General features: G+C 28.6%; 1 protein-coding gene across 1 annotated transcript; it reads left to right on the top strand.

Annotated features, from left to right (window-relative positions):
• The first annotated feature begins 3,135 nt into the window (after window positions 1–3,135).
• LOC107442138 (L-carnitine dehydrogenase) lies at window positions 3,136–19,414 on the top strand. Its single transcript, XM_043047814.2, has 9 exons — window positions 3,136–3,548; window positions 5,552–5,688; window positions 6,459–6,564; window positions 6,952–7,046; window positions 10,379–10,475; window positions 12,341–12,439; window positions 13,585–13,695; window positions 16,326–16,517; window positions 19,049–19,414. The coding sequence occupies exons 1-8, from the start codon at window positions 3,497–3,499 to the stop codon at window positions 16,508–16,510; spliced, it is 882 nt and encodes a 293-aa protein (XP_042903748.1). The 5' UTR covers window positions 3,136–3,496; the 3' UTR covers window positions 16,511–16,517; window positions 19,049–19,414.
• Window positions 19,415–24,228: the final 4,814 nt, after the last annotated feature.

Genomic DNA, 24,228 nt, shown 5'->3' with positions numbered 1-24,228 from the left:
TACAATTCAAAATTTTTTCCGACTATTATTAATTAAAAAATAATAAATATAAACTAACAGTTATTTTTGCACTGAGTTATGTTTGGAGAAACAAATCTTATAATCGTGTGCAAAGATTTTAGAGAAAAATTTACAAAATTTTTTCTTCATAATTTTGTAGTGAATCTTATTTGGCAACAAATGATGAAAGCTTTATTTGAATATCTTAAAAATGTAAAAAGTTTCAGGCGATTTTTGAAGTAGTTTTTGTACTTTTTAGACGAAAAAAAAACCTGGAACGATAAGGGGCTATTCACAAATTCATCTTGTACTATTAAACAAGGTTTATAAAAATTGAGACCGGCATTGTGAAGGATCCCCCCCCCCCTGAAAGTCTGTTATCTTTTGCACGTTTTCTTTCTCTATGCATACCATCAAACGTTAGGTTTCGAACGATTATTGCAAAGGTATTATCTTTTGTTATTAAATATCGTCTTATCTGAAACAAAATAAGATTTGTGAAAAACCCTGATTGTTTTGAGCTTTCTTTTGAAAAGTTTTAAAACTACTTAGAAAATTGCTTGAAACTTTTTAAATTTTTAAGATATTTAAATCAAATTTTTTTTATTGGTTACCAAATACACTACAAAATTATGAAAAAACTTTTTTAAAATTTTCGACTGCATCCGCAATATAAAATAACTAGCTCAATGACTCATAACTCTCGTAGTTTTGAACGAATTTTTTTAAAATTTTAAATCGACAATTTTATGTTTAGTTTTAAACTGCACCAGAAATTTTGTTTAATTCCATTGAATATCTGTAAAGCTATAACGAAAAAAAGTAAGGCGAAAAAGTTAATTTTTTATAAAAATGTCCATATCTTCATAAATATTTACTCTAGGATTGCGAAATTTTATATAATTTTTAAAAATAACAACTTAAGTAATCGATGCAATTTACAAGTTAATTGCTTGATTTTCCGTCATAGGGTGTATAAAATTACTTGTTTTCTCTCGTAATTTATTGTAGGTTTCGCAAGCCACTGAAAGCTTTAAATTTATTGCTCAGTGTGAAAAATTGCATGAACTAGACATTTCTAAATTACGAAATAATCCTTTAAGTATTTCTTGAGAAATTTAAAAAAAATTTCATAAACTGAAAATATCTCTTCCATTATTGTCCATGTCACAGCATGTCCATGTTGTATGTTTAGACAGAGAAAGTAAGTTTTCGTGTCTGGTTTTGTAACTTAAAATATTCTCTGTACTAATGAAATAGCATATTTGAAGTCACACACTTGAACCATTAATATTGAGCCTCAGAACGGGAAGGTCCGATCGTTAAATAAATCTAATCATTATTCAGGGTGATAATTTTTTTTTCTTTCATTTTTGTTCCTTTTTTTCTTTGCACACTGTTCATTGCACATCATGTGTACATAGTATAATATACGAGGGACTCCTTGAAGCAGATTAATTAAAAAAACATAATTTAAAAAAAAAAAAACTGGATTACTCGCCTAGCCGGGAGCAAGAAAATTAAAAAATAATTTTTTTTTGGGGGGGGGGACAATTTTGCTTAGTTTCCAAAACAAAATGGTACTTGAATTTACTAGGGCTTGCAAGGGCGCTAAAAGGGGGTGCAACCCTCTAACAAACTACCCCCCCCCCCAAAAAAAAAATAAAAGAAATTTTTTTTTTAAATATTCTGTTATTACATTTTATTTTGTTTTTACATATACTTTCATCTGTTAATTTTTTTAAGATACATTTCTTCATCGTTAACGAGATATTTAAAAAAAAGTACGAATTTCTTGCGCTTGCAAATTTTGCGACGATAAACTTTATTGATGGCGCTGGCATACTGATTTTGAAACACAAATAACTACAAACAGTAGCTATACTAGCGCTATAGACGTATGCTAGAGTGTTTGTGAACGCTTAATATTGGTATTTATTGTGTTGATGAAGTTTTGCAGTGGTGAGAAGTTAGTTTGTGTTATGCACCTTTGTTAAACTAAATAACTAATAGAAAAGACCATATAATTTATATTTTATTACATGAAATTTAAAAATATAGCTTAGAGATCTGCCAAGCTTGTGCATTCTTAGTGTGTATAAGAAAAGAATTAAAGATGACTCAGAATTCATTGAAAAAGTTATTAACAGATTTGGACAGCAAACAAGACGATTACAATTCTTGTTTGATTAAACAATTTATTGTTATGTATCAATAATTAGTACTTAATTATTTGTTTTTGAATAAAAATGTTTTTAGTAAAAAATTTTTATAACAAAATTTTTTTTCTGTATCTCTTTAATTGTTTTTTGTAAAAAAAAGCCAGGGGGTGCAAGAGCACCCCTCTGCCGGCGCCCTTAAGGGCTTGGCTAACCGAAAAATACATACAGAAAAGTAAGTTCTTAAAGTTGATTTGTTCTTTCTTTCTTGACGACATCAATTTCCGTTTCAAAAAATTAATAACTCGTTTTACAGTGAAAATACATTTTCAGGTTTGGCCCAGTTTTTAAATTTGTCTTTTAATTATTGCTTTAACCCCAATAACTAATAATTTCCAAAATAGCGAAAATTTCGGTCAAATTTTTCTATTTAATAAAAGAAAAAAGTTTTATTTCAGAATATTTTCTACTCAAAGCACTATCTAAATAAATAAATGAAAAAGCAAGCAAGCTTCATAGTTAGAAATTCTTTTGTAATGAATTATAGAAATTTTTTATTCTAAGCCTTTTTCTAATTTCAAAAATTCACAGTAATTTGCATCATCTAAACTTTTCTTTCTACAGCAAAGATCACACCTTATTTAACATCGTGGAATCACCAGAAAAATTTAAATAAAATCGAATTTTGTTTGAATGAATGTGTCGTTTGAATTAAAAACCATTGAAAACATTAAAAAAAACCTCCACGTTTATTTTTATTCTTTTAATTGTTATTAGGCAAGTCAATTTCAATAAATTATAATTTAGTTTCATATCGTTTATTTTTCTTGAAAAATTGCAATCCGGAAGTTAGTACATCTAATTACACTTAAGAGTTCCTTAACTGCTTAAATTTCTACTTCAATTATTTTTAGCCTTGGAAACGAAACCAGTCAGTCATAAAACGAAAAAGAATATTTCAAAACCATTTCAAAAGAAATGACATGTTGCCACATGACACGAAGCGACCAATAAGGTGAGCTTATTGTATTCCTTTCTTTCTCTATGGCAACATGCGTTCTCGAAAATAAACACACCTCGTGCTGTTGTTTTTCTTCAAGTCAAATTTAATTTTTTGTCAATCATTTTATTTCAGATATCTTTAATGAAATTTTATCACTAAAAAAGCCTTATCATATTGTTGTTGATAAAATGGAAACTATCTTATCACTGTTTAAACGTATGTGTATTGTTTTCATTTAATACAGAAACTTGAACTTTTGTTGAAGCTAAGTTTATGGAAAGAAAGTTGTAAATATATTCTTCGTTTAATTATTCGTTTTAAAAATTGCTTACCAATGGTCAGAGTTGCTGTTATCGGAGGTGGAAGCTTGGGAGTGAAAATAGTCGGTAAGTTAGATTATAAAAATAATAGCTCTGTTATAATTCCTTCTGTAATGTTTGCGTCGAATATTTATTACTTTACCTTATTACGAGGAAATCTACAAATATATGTATTTTTCAGATGTATTCTATTATTCTATTTTAAATGGAGAAGTTTTTATAAAAGGATTTATATTATATTATTTTCAATACTCAAAAAGGGAATATTTAGTTATTGTGATCTAAGTAAAAATAATCGCCAATTAGGTCGAATGAGTTATCAATAGTTGTGAATATTGCTGGCACTTTGCAGTTTGTATATTTTACTTTTGTCCGAGAATAAAATTACTGTAGTTCTTTAACATATTATGTAAAGGAGTATAATGTAACCTATTTTCTTAATTATGAATGTCTTAATTATGTTCTTAAGAATTATTAAAATATAATCTTATTTTATGGGGGGATTTCCGTATCCTGATCTGTGGCAGAATAATCGCCAAGTCTTGGCAGTGGCCCTCGAGAAACTAAAAAAAAACATCACATAAATAGACAAACTCGAAAGGTATAGCTCGTAGCCACCGCCAGACAAACAACTGCATATTTTTTTAATAAAAATTTGAAATCTATTTGGCGATTGTAGGCTTGACAGATCACGATACGGAAATATCCCCTATTTTATTGTGATTACTTAGCAAATCTTTTAAACACTACTACGAATATGTTGAAGTGTATTATGTGTATTGAATTAACAATTAGCTTACTAAGTTTTATAATCAAATGCTGTTAAGAATTATTACTCAAACTAACTGTTGAATAATAATATGATATATAGGTTTTAAAATTCTGTATAAAGTTTAAATTAATAATGTCAAAAAAGTAAATTTTTTTAAAGAAAATGTAGGTTTGGAAAGCTTAGCTAGGATATAAATATGCAAATCGTGTGTAAGTTTCAGAACTTAACAAATTTGTGTATAAACTATTTCTAATAATGCATAGTTAAAAATGCCATTTTAGATTATTAAATCTAGAAAAATTATCTTATTTATTAAATCTATTCAAATTCCACAGAAAAATACTTGGTTGAACATTCGACCCAAATATTTTGTACCGCTAAACGGTAGTAAATTTGGCTTGGACTGACCCCTGATATTAATTATAAAATCAAAGCTTGAATCATGATTATATTAAAAGTGTTCAGTCCCCAAGCATGCTTGGTAATCATTTTATCGATCCACTGAAGATGATGAAATGCTGAGGCAACCTTGCCCTTCCCGAGATTCGAACCCAAGACCTGTGGAGCGAGAGTGTGAAGGGCTGCCACTAGTGTATATGTGACTACTACTTTAAAATTTAGTGTATATGTGACTACTACTGTAGTCTGGTTCTATCAAGTCAGAAAATATTGCCACATATCATGTAGATACATTTTACTTTGAACCAAGAGTAAAATAACTGCAGTTCTTTAACATATTATGTTAAGGAGTAAAGTATAACATAATTTCTTAAATATGTTAAAGCATTATTAAAATATAATCTTATTTTACTGAAATTACTTAACAAATCTTTTTAACATACACACTACTACGAATATGTCCAATAGTATAATGTGTAGGGAATTTACAATTACAATTATCTTACTAAGTTTTATAATCAAATGCTGTTAATAATTATGACTGAAACATACTCTTAAGTATTATGATATTTAAGTTTAAAAATTCTGTATTAAATAATGTGAAAAAAAGTAATTCTTTTTTTTTTTTTTTTAAAAAATACCTTGTTTAAATTTAAGCTATTCTTATAATTATAATTGCTAAACAATTGTAATGATAATTTTTAATTTTTGCCATTCAGCAATTTTCCTGGGAGAGGTTTTTTTCCGGCTGAAATGCCCTGCTTTAAATTAAATGGTTCACTCAGTGTATGGTTAATCTAATAAAAAAGGATATTTCTTAATTATCCAAATATATATATTTATTTAACTGTATTGTATGATATTCCCATAAATATTTTATCATTTAATTCATTCATAGGAGAATTAGCCTACCACGGACATGAAGTTCGGGTGTACGACCGCAGCCCTGAAGCTTTGGATCATGTTCGCCTACGAATTCAGGAAGATACGCGTCTTCTCACGGAAGATGGGGTCTTGACATCTCCTAAATTTTTAGTAAGTATGTCTTCCATAAAATGTATGAAACAGTCATTTTTATGTACGAAATGTATCTATAGGATGTCTGAAAAAGATTATGAAAATAACATTTATATATACTTTACTTTTATCTGGTTATCTTTTTTTTCTTTGTTTCTTTTCATGACAATAAATTTTGTGAAAAGTTTATAGTTTAAAATTAAATTGCTGTTCAAGCAGACTTTTGTTAAATTAAAAAAAAAAATTTTTCCACCCATTCACTAAAATACAGATTAGCTTATTCATTAATATGCTTATTTATTGAATCAAAATGATTTATGTATTTATTTGTGTTACCTAATGACTGCTCTTAAGAAAACTTTGAAATGTGTTTGACCTCTGTTCACTATTTTCCTATAGAAGATAAATGTGTTTGTTCAATATCCTTTTTTTTTTCTTTCGTACAGTTTGTTCTATAATAATTACTCTTAATATATATATTTTTTTGAATCCTTGTAAAAAATAAAGTTGAAAAAATAAAGCTTTAGAGGCTATAATTTAAAACTCTAATTGGCAAGGAGATTTTTTTTCTTGGTAATTTTTATGCTGAATATCTTAATTTTTAATATAGTATTACTGTTTAATTTTTTAAACACTTCTTAACTTTTTCCTTTCAATATTAAATTACTGTCAACTGTAAAAGAACCATTCATAATATTTTTATGCATTTAAAAATGTATTTCCTCTTAAACTTTAGATTTTTGTATTATGATTGCTTCATATGGATTTAAAGCTTATCGTTTTTTTAGGGTGATGTTTATTACATGAGTAGATTGGAAGAAGCCGTAAAGTCAGCAGACTTTATTTTTGAAGCAGTGCCGGAAGACTTAGCTTTAAAACAAGATATATTTGAATGTTAGTTTCTCATCATCACTTTATATATTTGTTTACAAGCCTATCTATAAGTTGATTGTGTGAAATTATGCTGAATTGAAATTTTATTGACTTCATTGTTACTCTATTCTTACGATATTCACCATTATAAAACAATATAATTTTTTTTGTTGTTGACAAAATTGATATTTCAAAAAATGAACTTTGTTTCCATTACAACAGGGACATCACAATGTGCTAAAACTGATGCTGTAATTGTTACTAATTCTATTATATTACTGTTTAAATGTTACTAATTCTATACTTCATTGTTATTCTATTCTTATGATATTCAGCATCATAAAAAAATGAAATTTTGTTTGCCTAAATTAATATTTCCAAAGATAAACTTTGTTCTGATTTCAACAGGGACATCACAATGTGCTAAAACTGATGCTGTAATTGCTACTAATTCTATGAGTCTGAATATTGATGAAGTGAGTGAGCGAGCATCGTATAAAGAGGTCAGTATTCATGATTCAATAGATATTTTTAAAATTATTTTATTTTGTTACAAACAACAATAGAAATAAAAAGTTTAAACTATCTATATAAAAGGTTCTTAAAACTATTAAGTCTGAGGATTCTCTCTTAAATATTTTCATTATTTTTTCTGACATATCTTGGGATTTTATGTTATTAAGACTTAACTTGAGGCTCAATCATTTCATAAAACCTGTACTAAGATAAATATTGGCAAAAATGTATTGCTTGTTATTTGAATACGTACGTAGCCTTGTGCAATGGTTTTTGTGAAATCAACACCGTAATGTTGAGCGCTAAGTTGTAAAGTTAAAATTTTAAATAAATTTAAGATTAAAATCGTTTAGTACCTGATTTAAAAAAAAACTTAATTTAACAACCCTAAAGATCCTATTGCTGATACTAATGGCTGGGATATTTCTCAAATTTCATGTCAGTGTGGTCTGGGATATATTGGATAAAGAAAACATACCCTTAAATTTTGAGTTTAAGGACGTATAAAATGTGTCTGAAATCAGGAATTTGAGTCAAGGTTTGATGTGCCCAAAATCAGGAGTTACAGTGTAGGTTTAAGTTTTCCTTCAGCTAAAATCATTCAAAACTATTCTTCATCTACAGACTTTGATTACTTGGAATCATTCCATATTTTAACTAAGTCTAATAATTTAGTTAGTGATCTTTCTAGTATCCCATTCTTTTCCAACCTTCAGAAATCTATTTTAATTTAATTTCTACATCTTACACCATGAGGGGTCCTGTCAAACCCCTTCAAGCATGTTTCTTATCTCACTTTTTTTATTACCTTGTCCAAGCTTGCTTCCATGTCCCTACTGGTTTAACCATTTTGCTCATTAATGTCATTCGGTGTTAAAGCACTGGGGAGGGTTCTTATTTATACAAATAAATTTATAGTATGTCCATTTCAATAGCCCAGTGGTTAGAGAATTGACCTCAAGCCGAGTTCGATCTTCCACTTCGTTAAGGCCCACTGAGTGTATGTGATATACAAGCTCAGAAAATCTTAAATCGGTTCTGTAGTCAGCCGCTGAGAAGTACCATGGGTACAGGAATCTGGAGAAATTTTTTTCCCTATGTTTAAGTTGATGAATTTGTTTTACGTATGGGTGGTGCTGCCATCTGTTTCTGGGGTTCTGTGCTAAGAAGTACTTTCATCCTTGCGATGGTCTGTCAAGTAAAAGGTGCAATTTCCCTACTTAATTCGCAAAAAGCTAATTGCTGGCAAGCTAGGTTTTTTATTCATGCTTTATTCTTATTGTTTTACATTAGTTTTAGTGTATCCTTTTCATGTGCCTGGTAGCAAAAACCTTTCATAACGGCAGCAGGCACAGCTGATTATCCCTGCATCTGCAGTTTTTTTAATTTTTTTTTTTATCTCAGGTTTAAAAATTGTTTAAAAAATGATGAGAATATTCAATTACTATTTGCATCAGGTTACTTATAAAATTTGTTTAATTGACTTTAGTTTTAAGAAATAAGACATTTAAAAAGTAAGTCAATTTAATAATAATAAAATTTAAAAATAAATTTAAATTAATTTTTAAATTAAAAAAAAGCATAAATTATTCCATTTTTAAATTTCTAATATTTCATTTATTTAAGAAAGTATAAAAAATTTTGATTAAATTTTCAACTGTTTTTTTTTTTAATGATTTTTACCTACCTTATAGCAGAAAATTCTGCTATTCTGTTGAATTAAACTTAATTTTTAGTTTGGAATATTTTCTTTCGGGTAATACATAAAATAATTAAGAAGTAAACAAAGTTTTTTTATTAATTTTTTTCATCAAATTAATATTTTATTACAATAATAAAAAAAAAATAGAAAACGAGAAATATTTTGATCTAATATTGACTAGTTGTGTAGGGTGTATCACTACCACACTTACAAACTTATCATAAGGATTAAGAATTGCATTGAAACCCATGACCAGAAATGTTGTTATGCTTATAGGGATGCTTCCTATTATAAGCAGTTTCTATGTTTATCTCTTAAAAGATATTTTTATTTATCTAATTTTAATTAAATGTTTTTTTAATAATTAATGTCAAAAATGGCAATTAAATTGGTTCAGTATCTTTATTTAAAGATTTTGCTACTAATTTGACATACTAGCCAATATCTTTAAATTAGGATTAAAAATCAAATGCTGAACCAATTTAAATGTCATTTTCGACAATAATTAGAAGAAAACATAAAATTAAGATAATTTAGATTCTCAATCCTTATTATGCACCCGACTTCCCCTAGAAGTTTGTCACTGTGATAGTAATACCACCTGTATACAATCCATTCTTCTTCTTTTTTTAAAAAATTCTATTTTACTTACATATTTTATTTAACTATTTTATTGATAGTGCTGTGATCATTTTCATTGTGAGATACCCATTTCCAGTGTGCTGCATTCTAGAAATTAAAATTATTAACACTGCGAAAGTTTGGAATGTTTTCTTCTTATTTTTTTTTTCTTTGTTGAGAAAATTCATTAAAAATCATTTGCCAATTGGTACACTTCTTTGATGAAGTCTGCAGTGATACATTAATCAGTGTTCTACCTAAGAATTTTTAGAAGGGTGGCCTGCCCCTCCCCCCTTGATCCCTATAAATGCTCTCTCTCATTGACCTTTTTGTAAAAATAAGCCACCATCCCTTAAAAACACTATCTTTTTATTCATATTCCATTTTGACAAGAAATATTTCACTCTTTAAATAATAATTACACACTGATAAAATTATTTGTGTTTCTAGATTTAATTCTGATTACTATTACAAATATTTACATTCTTAAGATTATTTTCCATTGATTAAATTATTATAATTATATCTTTTTTAGTAGGTCAGTATATTCATAAATTTTTTGAGTGATTTTAAAATTGTTTTTTAAATACATACCTTTTTTTTTTAAAAAAAAAAAAGAACAATTAGCCTTAAATGTTTATTTTCTCATAATTTTCAGTTTAAATTATCAAAAAATGCTTTCACATAGTATATCAGTGAAATATTTTTCAGTGTTTCATTTTTATTTATTTTTTTTTTAAAACGTTTATGCGCAGCAATCCTCTTTAATTATTTTTATAAACTACAAATTTTCTCTTATTTTGATAATGATAGAGAGAATTATTTTTTGAAATATACACATAAAATAGTATAGGAGGGTAATTTAAAAATTGTTGATGATCAAATTCAGTTATTACATAATATTACACATTTTGATATTATACATTTTCCCTGCCCTTTTTTATTCCATCGGAGAATTCAGCATTTATAATAAGTTAATAATTGCTTATTTTTCAGCGCTGTTTAGTTGTGAGGTATCTGTTCCCAGTGTATTGCATTCCAGAAGTTGAAATAGTTTTAGGAAAAGAAACTTCTGTTTTCACTTTAGAGAAAGGTAATAATAGTTATAGGCTCTATATAATTTTTATTATATACTTTCTTATTGTCTTTTATTCTTTATTTTATGCTTGTGTAATGGAATATATTAAGGCTAATTTTATTCATGAGTTTAATTGAACTAAAGTGTTTTGTAAGCATCTCTCACAGCATCGCAAATTTCTCAACATCTTATAGGGTAAACTAACCAGTGAAGGAGCACTTAAGCTTAGCTTTCCTTTAAAAAAAATCATATAAATTTCAAAATTTGTAATTTTAGCTAAACGATGGTGTCAACATATTTGTTATTAAATATGAACACTTAATTTTCAGAATGTTTGATGCTCGTTCGGAATCCATAGGCCACACAAGTGTCTAAAAACAAGATTTTTCTTGGAATTGCAACATATAACCGCAGTTAACGTGGAAAATGTTACTTTTTTTTCATTCATGGAATGAAAAGTAAAATATGTTTGAATACATAATTTAAAAAAAAAATTTAATTTTTTTTCTCACAGTTTAACAGTTTGTTCTAAATTATGAGCTTTTATCATTGTGTAATCCGATAATGTTTCAATGTTTTTAAAATGCCACTAAACATTCAGCAATTACTTAAGTTATCGAAAAAAGAAATATCGTAAATTGTAGAAAACCTTGTGAATGTGCATTAGAATTACTTTATAATCTACATTTTATTTTTCAAGCACTTTTTTTTCTTCAAACTTTCATGCCTAGAAGACTCGATTAAAGCTGTAAAAATGATTATCCCTAAAAAATTTTATATAGCTATTATAAGTTATGTTAATTTGATTTTAGTATGAAATCCTCGAATAAACATAGCAAAAGTAACATAATCTAAATAATATCAGATAAAAAGTTCATGTATTTAAATTCTAAAAACTTAGAAAGCCATAAATAATTTATAAATCGATTCAAATTTTCTTTTCAAAGGAGATTAAAATAATTTTATTTTTGCTTTTTGGACAGAAATCAGCTTAAAAATTGTCTATTGCCTAAAACACTTCAAGATATTTTCGATTAACAATTAATTAAACCTCTCTGAGCAATCACAAAACATTATGTCAATTTTTTACAGTCAAAGCATGGTTGCCTAGCAACCTAGTAAAATTAAGCATTACTCTTTTAATTAGTCAATGGGTTATCTTAAAATATTCATTTGCTCAGGCGACTTTTTTTGGCGGTTTTCTGGACTACCGCCAAATATATAAACCTTTATTGCAACCCAATTTACGCCCCATTTTTTTAAAAAATTTTGTCTACCCCCCCTAATTCAAGTGTCTAGATTCCAAATATGTAAAAAAAAATATATGTTTATTCAGAGAAAGTGCGTTTTTGTGTCTGATTTCGTCACTTAATTAATAGTTAGCACTAATTAATTAGCATATTTGAGGTCACCCCCAAGAACCATTAAGATTGACACTTAGTTCGTGAAAATCCGATCATTAGAACGAAAGTTATTCAGGGTGATATCTTTTTTTTTGCGAACTGTACATACATAATTACTAATTAAATGCATACTAGATTGATTTTCTAATGAACTAGAAAATTTTTTTTTTTTAATTTGTAGTCTCCTTGCACTGATAAAAGATAATAACTCAAAAGGTTAATATTTTGTGAGTTAATTTCTTAGTACATAAGGAAATTTCTTTTCACTACTTTTATATTGTTTTATGCATGAAAAAAGTGTTATGAAAAATTCAACTGAAATAATGTTTAATGTGTTTTATTATCTTAAATTTACTTTACCAAGTTTTTAATAAAATGAGCTGTATTTTGTGGCTACACTAAATATTTCAGTTTCGAACCATGTTAATTCCATTGCTTAATATCAAAATACAATGCAGTAAATTCTTTGCTCTTTAGTGAGGGGCTTCTTAAGTCGAATGGGAAAAATTGCCTTCCTGAGAAGTGGACCTGAACCTTTTGTGCTCAGCCCTCAGCAACGAGAAGCTAAGAAAAATGGTACCATTTATTTTATACTCTCTTAAAATACTATTTTTTCTTCTTTCTTTCATTTTTATTAACCATATTGGCTTTTGTTGTTATTTTGTTATAAATTAATTGTTAAGTAGTTATTTTTTTACTAAAAACTGAGTTCTCCCTAGAAATAAAAAAGAGTAAGGCACCTTCCCCCTGAAAAGTGCCTACTTTGAATTTTGAAGTGGCATTCACTTAATATCGTAAATATTTATCAAAATGTGTAATATTATGTAACAAACTGAATTGTATCTGCGACAATTTTTAAATTACCCTCTCATACTATTGTATGATTATATTACGAAAGGTAATTCTCTCTTATTATCAAAATATGAGAAAAATTCGCAGTTTACCAAAATAATTAAAGGCATGCTAAAAGGCAATTTTTAAGGTTAGTTTTAGCTTCTTTTTTTTTTTGTAATTTAAGCTGAAAATTATAAAAAAATGAACATTTAAGGGTGTTTTTTTTTCTTTAAAAAAGGTATTTATTTAAAAAAACAGTTATAAAATTTAAAATCACTTAAAAGCAATCATTAATACCCCCCCCCCTAAAAAAAGAGTTACTTATAAAAATTCAACCAGTTGAGAATTATCCTAAGGTAAATATTTATAATAGTATTCAGAATTAAACCTATAAACACAAATAATTTTACCAATGTCTAATTATTATATAAATAGTGAATTGATTTTTTTCAAAATGGAAATTTAATAAAAAAAGGCAGTATTTTTAAGGAATTGTGGCTTATTTTTGCAAAAAGGGCACATTTATTGGATAAGCACAATGAAAGGGCCAGCAGGCATGCCCCCATTCAAAAAACACTTAAAGATAACACTGAAACAAATTTGAAATTGTTACTTTATAACTCCTGTATTATATTTAATGGCCTATTTTCTCTGGTTTTGATGGCCTATTTTTCTCTGTTAAAAAAAATGTTTTAGTGTTTTTTTTTTTTAAATTTATTTTAAGCCATAACTTCTGGAGCCATAATTTCTGGAATTAAAAATATAATTGCTTTAGCACCATTGTTGTGAATTCACATTTACTTTATATACCTGTTGCATTCAAGTCTCTCTTTATACTGTATAAATGACACATATTTTCAAACTGTTGTATATGTTTTTACTGTTAGATTTCCTGAGAACTATTAAAGAAAATAAGGGTTGTCCGGCCAAACTGTGTAGAAGAGTTCCCAATCTCACAGATAAACCAATCCTTAATAAAGCTGTGGAAGTGGACATAGGTAAATAATTATTTGGATTTAACTTATTCAATATGTTTATGATGTAATAGAACATTTTTGCAACTTTTGTTCAACAGAATTTTGTAATTAAAAAAAATGCTTCATGATCTCGCCTGTATCTAGGGGTTGCAAGTGGGATACCTAATAATAAAATCCAATATGTCATAATTGAAAATTTTTACTTTATATTTGTTTATATATTTGTTATATTATCTATGTTAGTTTATTGAAAATGAATATGAATAAGTATATTAATAAGTGTATCTATATGTTTAAAATCAGGAGAAAATATTGAACTGATTTGAGTATTCATATCTGAAAAATAAATTGCATGATACAATCCAGTTTCTCTCCTATAGAGATCTCGTTTCATTGGTTGTTATTAGCAGAAAATTTATAAAAATTATAACGGCGTTAGCCTGTGAAATATTTTTATCCCTAATTTAAAGGTATTTACCTGTGGTGTTTATCGTCCTTTCCTTATATTCTCTGCTTTTATCATTATTTTGATTATTATTCTTAATTTTAGGCTTAAAAACAAAAGCAGAATTTATTTGTTATGAAATAATCTTGTGGTATAAATATGTGAATAAATTAATACATAATTATAGGACATTATTATCATTTAACTTTTTATCTACTTCTTTGATTAAAAAAAAAAGGTTTCACTAGTTTCTTATGGTAACCAAAAATTAAGCTGGGATTTAAAAAACAAAGTGCAGCAGAGTGAAANAATTATAAAAAAATCATGATTAAAATAAAAAAAATCCGATTAAAATCAAAAAAATCCGATTTTTTTTTATTTTTTAAAAAAAAATCATGATTTTTATACACCCTGTTCATCAGTTGCACTTTGTTGTTTAAATCCCAGTTTAATTTTCAATTACCATAAAAACTAATAAAATGTTTTCATTGTTATCATTATAAATTTATAAATGTTGGTAAAAGAATAACAGCAGAGAAATACCATGCAGAAACTGAAAACATGCATCAAAAATTATGTCCACAAGTTTCATTGATCACAGCAAACACATTGGCTCAATTCAAATACGTGGTTCATCACATTCACCGGACATATCTCCAGCTGATTATCACTTTTTTAAACATTTTGCCAAATTTCTCTGTGATAAAAAGTTTACCAATCTGGAACAGATCAAAAATAACTTTTAATCTCGGATTGACACCATCGAGTCAAATTTTTATGAAAATTGCGTCCAAAAACTAGTACTACATTGTCAAAAATATGTTGATTATGATGGTTTTCAATTAGATTAATAAAATAGTTTTTTTAAAAAAGTTATGCTTATTTAAATTTACAATAAAAAAATCCCACATTTCATTCATTACTACTTAATAGTTAAAGAGTTACAACATACTTGTAACGATCCTAGATTGGCCGAGATCTAAAATTTACTTAAAAGAAATGAAACAAAAATTTCCTCATACATTTGGGTGTTCACTTAAATCGAAAAGGGATTCTATTTTCCCTTGTTGACGTAGGAAAAATTTTCGAACACCATTTCTTAATTTGTTACTTGTTGAATTTTTTTGTTTCATTTTATTTGTTGAAATGTGAACCTTGTCACCAATTTATAAATACTAGGGTTATGAGTAATTTTAAGTTATAACAGTTTCTATGAAATTTAAAACTTTAGTTATAAAGAATTGTTGAAATCTATTAGAAAAGTTTAGTTTCCTCTGATTTGAAGATTATACAATGTGCTATGTTTTAGTATAATGTCATTGTAATTTTTACAGTAAAAGTACTTTATTTATGTTACACTAGAATTGCACAAAGAGCTACAGATATTTCTACTTTTGGCAACTCCTTTCCAATTTTTTGCTGCTAAGATATTTTCCAATCCATCTTTGATGGGGTGTTTTTCTAGGTCTTTTTCCCATGTGTTTAGCTAAAAAAGTTTTAGCATTCTGGGAGCGTGGCATGAGTCTCTGTATTTTTATCATTTTAACAGCAATGAGTTATTTAAATATTTTTCAGTTATTTAGTTTTGAAATTGATTTTTACTTAGATTTGAAGTTTTATTTTTAGAAATTTCCACCGGTGAATGTTGACAATCACAGGAATATATACTAGGTCCGAAATATATACTAGGTCTAGCTAAGTGCCACTGCCAGTTATGCCCTAGATCAATGTTTTTTTTAAGGTTCAGTGCCACTGCCCAGTATACATTTGCCTGGTTTGCCTTACATCAATGTTTTTTTAAAGTTCAGTGCAATTGTCCGTTATGCCCTACATGAATGTTTCTTGTTTCTTTGGGTTTGAGTGCCACTGCTCAGTTTGCATTTAACTGGTACTCTGAACACCAGGTGTTTCTCATAATCTATTCTCAGCAGGCATTAAAATATCGAATAAACATAATAATATTAATGAATAAATTAATATCAAATCGGATGTAACAAATATTTTGAACATTCACCAAAGCCACTGTGATTGTTAACGTTCACCGGTAAAAGTTGACATTCTCATATGTATATATAGTTTGATAAAAGTCAAAAAGCTTTCATAGTTAGTACCCATCCATTCGATTATAAGAGTTTTTTTTTAATATTTAGATTAGTGTTTTTTATTTCATGATTTAATTTTAATCTGCTCTAATTTCTTTTTCCAGAAGAGTATTCAAGCCGTGAAAAAGATTGTGTTGTTTGCATGGATGAAGAGAGAAACTGTGTTTTGCATCCTTGCCACCACATGTGCACGTGCACAACCTGTGGTCGCCTGCTTCTGAAGCGCCAAGATGCTTGCCCTATTTGTCGGAAACACATCTCCTCCATATTCCGCGTCTATCATTCATAAGTTTCAAGTGAGTAAAGTTGAAGTAGTTAAATATTATTTTAAATTATTAATGTGTAGTTAATGATGATTTCCTTCATATATCAAAGGGTAACCCAAGATTGAATAGAGTTAGCATGTCTTATATATTAGTGAATTGGTGTTTAATAAACATAGTGGTAGTTACACCACAAATATATATGATTCCATTATAGGCGTTATTTATTTCCTAACTTTTAAAATTTAATTCTTTCGTAAATTTATTTTTTTAATCCTATTAAAATTTAATTAAATCAATTATTTAATATTTATCACATTTTATAAATAGCAAATATAAAAACTTTTTCTTTTTTTTAAACAATCAATCTTATGACTATTAATAACGTGAGGTTACCTTCAATTTTTACGATATTATCTACCGATAGCTCACAAATTTTTAATTTTTTCCCATGCATCTTTGGTAATTAGAATTTCTTGTCGTTAGGACTGGAGGGATTTTTGGGAGTCTCATGGCCCCTTAGTCTGGCCGTTAAAAAAAAGTGTTACAAAACAGGGCTCACACGGGTCAGGGAGGTAAGAGAAAACCTGGATTTGCCATGGAATTTTATTTATAATCTAAAAAGCAGGGAATAGTTAAGTATAGCTAGAATTTTTTACAAAAACCTGGGAAATTCTCTCATTATAGCTGGAAAATGAACAGTCTTAAAATTGTCAATTATTGAGATAGAGTTAAACAATTCTGACATCTGTTACAATTATTTGCTGTAAAAATATCACATTATAGTGAAGCTTGCTTGTTTCCATCCTCATTCAATGATATTTTTTTTGCTCACAAAATCTAATATTTGACACAACAAATAAAAAAAAAAATCATTTCTGATGAAAAATTTTGTGATATAGCTTAAATATGGTCTTGATTTTCGCTGAAATTTTCCTGATATACCTGGAAAAGGCATATCAGAAACCTGCAAAATTTTTATAAAAATAGATGCTTAAAGAAAAACTGTCTCGATAAATGGTTTCATATTTTATTTTGTTAACATAAAATTTTTTGTGAAATTATAAATGTGCCCGTGTTTGTTAATTTTAAAAATGCTTTGTATTAGAAGGATGATCTTGTTTGATTATTGTACAGAATTTGCACCATAACTATCTAGCTTGATAATATGGAATCAATTAATATTTTAAATGGAGTGATTTTTCTAAAGTTATTATTTACGGATAAAAGCAAGAATTTTAAAATTTGTTAATCTTAGATCCATTGTTAATCTTTTTTGAAAGGGTATGCGATCAGCTGTTGACCAAGTAGCAGGGCTCATTGTGATCCGGAAAAAATCCGGATTTTTCGCTAACTGTGATCTGGAAGTTTCCGGAGATCGAGGGTTCAGACGTTTAAAAAAAACATTGATCACAAAAGTTTGCGGAAATCAAATTTTCAAAGGTGGAACTTAAAAACATAGTTTATTTTATTTGTAAGAGAGAGCCAGATACTTTATAATCTTATATTTAAGATTAATATTCATCAGTAAATAGTTATTATAATCATAAACTCAAGAAAAAAAGACATATGTAAATTTCAATTACTTCTCCAGGTCGACATAGGTATTTGTAAATGGTATAGGTATGTTTAAAATTTTAAATATATTTTAAGTAAACTAAGAAATATTGAGAAAAGGAAAAAAAACTTGTTTAAATTTTTTTCGATTTAAACTTCTTTTTTTTACTCAAGAAATTTTCCGGAATTTTGACTTGAGCTCACAATTGCCCCTGAAGTATTATCAGTTTTAAAAGTATTATCAGCTTTTATCTAAGTTTAAAAAATCTCTTGAAAATGAGATCCATTGTCAGGGGTCATCGAATATGTTCCTAATAATAAATACCTTGTTTTAAATTTTAGTTTTTTAGCCTGTTATTCCTAATTTTTTTTATGAGTTTAGAACATCCCATTTTCTATGAATACAAATGAAGGTTTTGAAATAATCATATTGTGTAACAACTAAATACAACGCGATTTCAATGAAAATTAAAATCATTTGTGATTTAATTTTTCTTTTTAATATTTAAAAAAATACTCTTGTGCTTATAAGTTATCTGGGCTCATAAAAATTTGTAAAAATTGATAATTATATGTGGATTCCAATTATTTTCATTTGAATGTAAAAATTATGTCGAATTGATGATTTTGTTTTTAAAAAAATTTGATTACTTCTGTAGTATTTAATATATGTCTGTTAAAAAGATCAGTTAATTTGTTGCCACACAATGGTTTGGTTTAAAATTATTGCTTTACTTAAAAAAGCTTAAAGAAAGAGTTTTGAAAAATCATTAAATTTACTACAGCACATCAAAATGTCAGATGATTTGACCAATGGCCGATTTCAATAGGTTTCGGTGGTGATTTATTTCTTTAAGGTAATTTTCTTAAGATTTCTGTTAAACTTATTTGAGCTATTTGCTATAACATTTTAATAATTTACTTATTGCTTAGTGAGATTTTGAAACTAAATTTTTTCTGTAATATTTTTATAAACATTCACTAATTTTTATTATATTGAATTTCAGTTAATGGGAATGATTGAATGTAAGAGGAGCAATTCTATTTTATGATGGAGATGCTTATAAAATAAAGAAAAAATTAAGGGAAAATTTACATGACATATTGTAAATAAACTCTGTAAATGCTATCTTAGAATCTCGTTACATTTTATACAAGTAATTCAATGTTAATGTGTATTTTTTCTCAAATTATTATTCAACATTTTTTTATTGAATTTGTTTATTTAGCTTTATCATTTTAAAGTCATCACTTTATTTTACTGTTGAAATTAGCATTTTCATTGTTGTACTATTTTATAGTAGTTTTAATTTGTGATATATTAATCATATGCGTGCAATTCACCATGTAAATAAAAAAAAAGAAATTTCAAATTTTTTCATTGATGTGAAAGGTTATTTCAATTTAATCATACAAAAAAAAACTTCTATTACAATTGTGACCAAACTTTTTTTAAAAAGAAATATGAGGGAAAATTCGAAAGGCTAGACTTAAAGTAGAAATATCGGATTATTGAAAAAGAATCCTGAAATTAAAAAATCTTATTTTGTAAATTAATAAACATGTATGCATTTAAATTTTATACTATAATATTATATTTTATAACCGTCGCTGAACCGCCGACCCAATTTTTGGGTTTATAACTACTAATGTTCAATTATGTAGCCTTGTAATTTTAAACCCAATCCAGAAGACAAGGGAACTTCTGAATAAAGTGTTGTGTGAAGTTTCCCATCGTGGAGGACTTTTTGATGGAACTAGCCCGCATTTGCGTTACATGGAGAGGAAGGCCACAAGAACCTCCCACAGTTAGCTTGATGGCAAGGGGACTCTAACCCATGATCCGTCTACCATTTGAGAATATTTCACATCAGCACTGTGATCACTGCAGGTCAGGTGCGGAATTCATATTCGCCAGCCATCCCTGGGATTTGAACCTGGTTCACCTCATTGGAAGGCAAACGCTCTATCTCCTGAGCCATCACGGCACTATACTAAAATATTAAGAAACATAAAATAAGATTCCAAAGCCTTAACAACTGAGCCATCACAGCTCACAAAACAAATCACTTTTCTTAATATTTTTTTATACCAAAATATTAAGAAAAATGCTTCGTGTTATGAGCTGTGGTAGCTCAGTGGTTAGGGCACTGGAATCTTATTTTATTTTACAATGTGGTTGAACAGCCGACCCAATTATGAGTTTACGACCTCTAATGTTCAACTCTGTAGTCTTGTAATTTTGAACCCAATTGAGAAGACAACGGAATTCCTGGATCAAGTATTAGGAAAAATTTCCCTTCATGGAAAGCTTTTTGATGGAACTAATCCGCAAGAGAGCTAACTCGTGATCTGTCTACCCCTCAGGATATTTCATTCAGGTAGTTCGTAGTCTCTACATTTCTAAAGAAATAGTTGTAGTTAAGTACAAAAATAGTGAAATTTTTCAGACCACTGCCTATACATAATGTTCTTAATGCATCCCCCCCCCCCAAAAAGAAATCCCGATAATTACAGGGTGCATAGCTAGCTAAATCTTTCAACAAAAAATAAGCACCTTATATGTACTTTTTAAGCTCTATATGCATTAACAAAATGCAAAATAATTTTCAAAGACTGCATGATCATGATAAAATAACTAGTTTCTGACAAAGAACTCTTTTTCCTGATCACATTAAGCACCAAAAAAAGATAGATTTTTTGGTTCGATTTCTGAAGGAGGAAAATGAAGCCGGAAATAGAGAATCTTAAAAAATGCTGCCAAGTTGCACTTGATAGTGCAAGAATAATTCCCCCTGAATCCAGCTCAGTATATGCACATGCGAACCTGCAAGCATGTAAAATGATTGGTGCTTTTATACACAACGGAACGACAGTACGTCGAAATGATTTGTGTTTGAATGATTTGGGAAAACGTTGAATAGAACAATGTGATAGCCACGCTTTTCATAATACGTGGCGAAAATCAGCATGATAAAGAAAAAAATTTCTCATTTTCAAAAAGGGAAACTTAAGCACCTTTTAAAAACACCCAATAAAAAAAGCCCATTTAAGGGCTTTTGAAAGACGAAAAAGCCACAGATTTAGACTAGCTCCTTCAATCCATTAGTTAGCGAACCTTGAAAGCTTCACGGCTGCGAGGGCAGGCTCTGCATTGGCAGCTTCCTAAAATTGTCAAATTGTATAAAAAGATAGCAAGTTAATTACAAGTTAGGACTCCTTTTGCCTCAATAACAGCAGCCACATGACATCAAGTTCACAGAAGCATTTAATAAAAAAGATTTCCAGAACATCAGCTATGGCTGGTTTTGTGCAATATTCTTTCACGCCTCTCTCTAAATCCAGAAAGATCTTAATAGAGTTTAAGCCTGGGCTTCTAGGTGGCTAATTCACGAGAAAGCAGAGGACTCCAAGTCCTACTTGTTCCCCAGAATACTTCATCTGCGCATAGACATAACATAATGAACAAATATAGTACACTGCGACATAATAGGTACAATTTAAATTGGCTCATTGAAATACATTGGTAAAACCTTAGTATGCTGTTGCCCTAGTACACATAAAAAGGCACAGGTCACACAATTTTCATAGCTTAGTCTCTCCCTCATTGTTTTATGCCATGCCCTCTGTAAAACAGGAAAGCTAAACAATTGACACACCCTGTCACAATTTCATCGTGTTTCTGCAAAAATTTTAAGGTTTAGTTCACCCTCAAATGCTGTCAACTACAACACCATCAGCACAATTAAAACAATTCTTGAAAGAAAAAAAGTAAAAAATACGTTGTTACACCTCTGATTTTGTTTTTAATATTCGATTTATAAATTGACTCACTTCACCTTATGAACTAAGCTGTTTATCCATTTATTCTAACATAGTTTTTATTAAATAATGCTGTTAATACACTATTGCTCATTCACAGAATTCATTTAATATAGACTGTTAATATACCTACAATAAATAAATTCATATGAAATAACATTGTTGATGCAATTTTGTTGACGTGCGAAATTTAATTTTAAATAAGCTATTAATCCAATTACTCCAACTAAATTGATATTTAATAATGCTGTTGATTCATTTTTTCCTAATTACCGAATTCATTTTAAGTAACGCTTTAGATACACTTTTGCCTAGTCATAGAATTCATTTAAAATAATGCTGTCAATTCACTTTCGTCTACTCATAGAATTCATCTGAAATAACACTGTTGATACACTTTCGCCTACTTATAGAATTCATATTAGGAACACTGTTAATACACTTACCCCTAATAAATTAATCTGAAATAACACTGTGTTCATACACTTCCGCCTTCTCGTATAATTCATTTTAAATAACGCTGTTAAAACAGTTCTTGAAATAATTTCATATTTAATAAGGCTACTAACTCACCTTTTCCCATTTATAAAATTGGCTGTTAATAAACTACAAATCAAGTAAGCACAAATGATCGAAAAATACGAGTATTTATTTATACATGCTTTTATCACTTATACATAAAGATGGCTATATTCATTACACATGTTAAAAACAATAATATAACATTTCAACAGATAACATATCACCTTTATATCTCTAATGCTCTTTTAAGTATTAAGCATCATTTTATAAACAATCATTCCAAAACGCGTCTAGATAACAGAAGAAGAAATATTCATAAACTATGTACAGTTTTAAACTAACTCGAGAAAAGTTCGTCTAAAAAAAATTAAAACAGTTTGTGACATTTGTTTTGTGGACGTGGATGTCACCTTAAAGTTGCATACCAAAGTTTCAGTATCGAAACTGTTTAATATTTTGTTACAATATCTATATACCTACTCAAGAGTTACAGGCTGAGATTAATTATAAAAGCTCTCTTATTTTTGCCGAAAAATAGCTAAAATATTATTTGTTTTATGTTTATCTAATTATTGGCTAATTTAATATGAAAAATAAATGAATTCTGTATCCATAGATTCAGGAATTTTTTTAAAAAAAATAAATAGAATAAAGATATCTCTTTCTTAGCAAGAAATACTACGTGAAAAAAATCCACACATCCTATACTTAATATTTCATCGCGGCAAACCCCGCAGTGTACCGATCGCAAAGATACGGTTCCCAGTAGAACACCAAAGTCAATTATCACTGGCTGCGGTGAGTAAGCGGGTGGGTTTGATCAGTCTGCATAGGGACCGAGGGTTCGCGGTATCGTTCCTTATTAAACTCCTCTATCGTAAAGTGCTCGACTTCGCGCGCTGGTCGTCGGGCTAACAAAGCAGAAGAGCCACCCCCTCTGCAGAGGATCAAAATTGCAATGACATGCCTTCGGATCATCCTCATGGATGTTTCCCAGACCGTCGCCAATAGCCCATTGTGCAGCTCTAGTGCGACTTGAATAAAGCCTACCTACCAACCTTCATCGCGATAATGACGTGTCTTTGTCCACCCTTGGCGTTTAGAGTTCCCACGCAGCACTAAAATTGAAATTCCTGTAAAACTTGTTTATTTTGCTTTAAAAAATAATAATCACTTGCAATCAATAACCATATTCATTAATACAACAATAGAGCGCAGAGAATATTCCTGGAAGACGAGTTATATCGTCCGCGATGAAAGAGATTAGAGAATAATCTCCCAATCGAACTCAACCGTCAAAGGAGGTGGATACAGGGAGAAAAAATTCTAAAGATGCTTTTAATTCTCTTTGTTTTATATTGTTAAACAAATTGATGATAGATATTTATTCTATTTGGCAGTCTTTGGATACTCGTAAAATATAAAGTCTCCACCCAACCACAATTTGAGATCTTAACAGCAGTGTGCTGAAAATCACATTATAAGAAACACTATAAACGTATGTATCTAACGCATTATTTTTTTTCTCTCCATTATCTATAAAAATTATCCCTGCAAATTGCACACTCATAGAAGACAACTCTACTGGATTTATAAGTTGTTCAATTAAGATACTGGTTCAATAAAAATTCTCCTGGGTTTTGGACACTTAAGAAAATTCCCTTAAACTGAATAAGTTTGTAAAAAAATCCCCATTGAAATAGAATTTTTATACAGTTTATTACATTTTTGAAAATTATATTTTTACACAATTCATTACTTGCTCGTATATTTAAATAAGTATGACTAATACATAATGATGTAATCAGTCCTCATTAATAGCAATCAGTTTTTAAAGTTTTTT

This window comes from Parasteatoda tepidariorum, chromosome 10, assembly GCF_043381705.1.
Source record: "Parasteatoda tepidariorum isolate YZ-2023 chromosome 10, CAS_Ptep_4.0, whole genome shotgun sequence".
Lineage (NCBI taxonomy): Eukaryota > Metazoa > Arthropoda > Arachnida > Araneae > Theridiidae > Parasteatoda > Parasteatoda tepidariorum.
The sequence above is the reverse complement of the archived record's forward strand: the minus strand, read 5'-3'. Positions and strand labels throughout refer to the sequence as shown.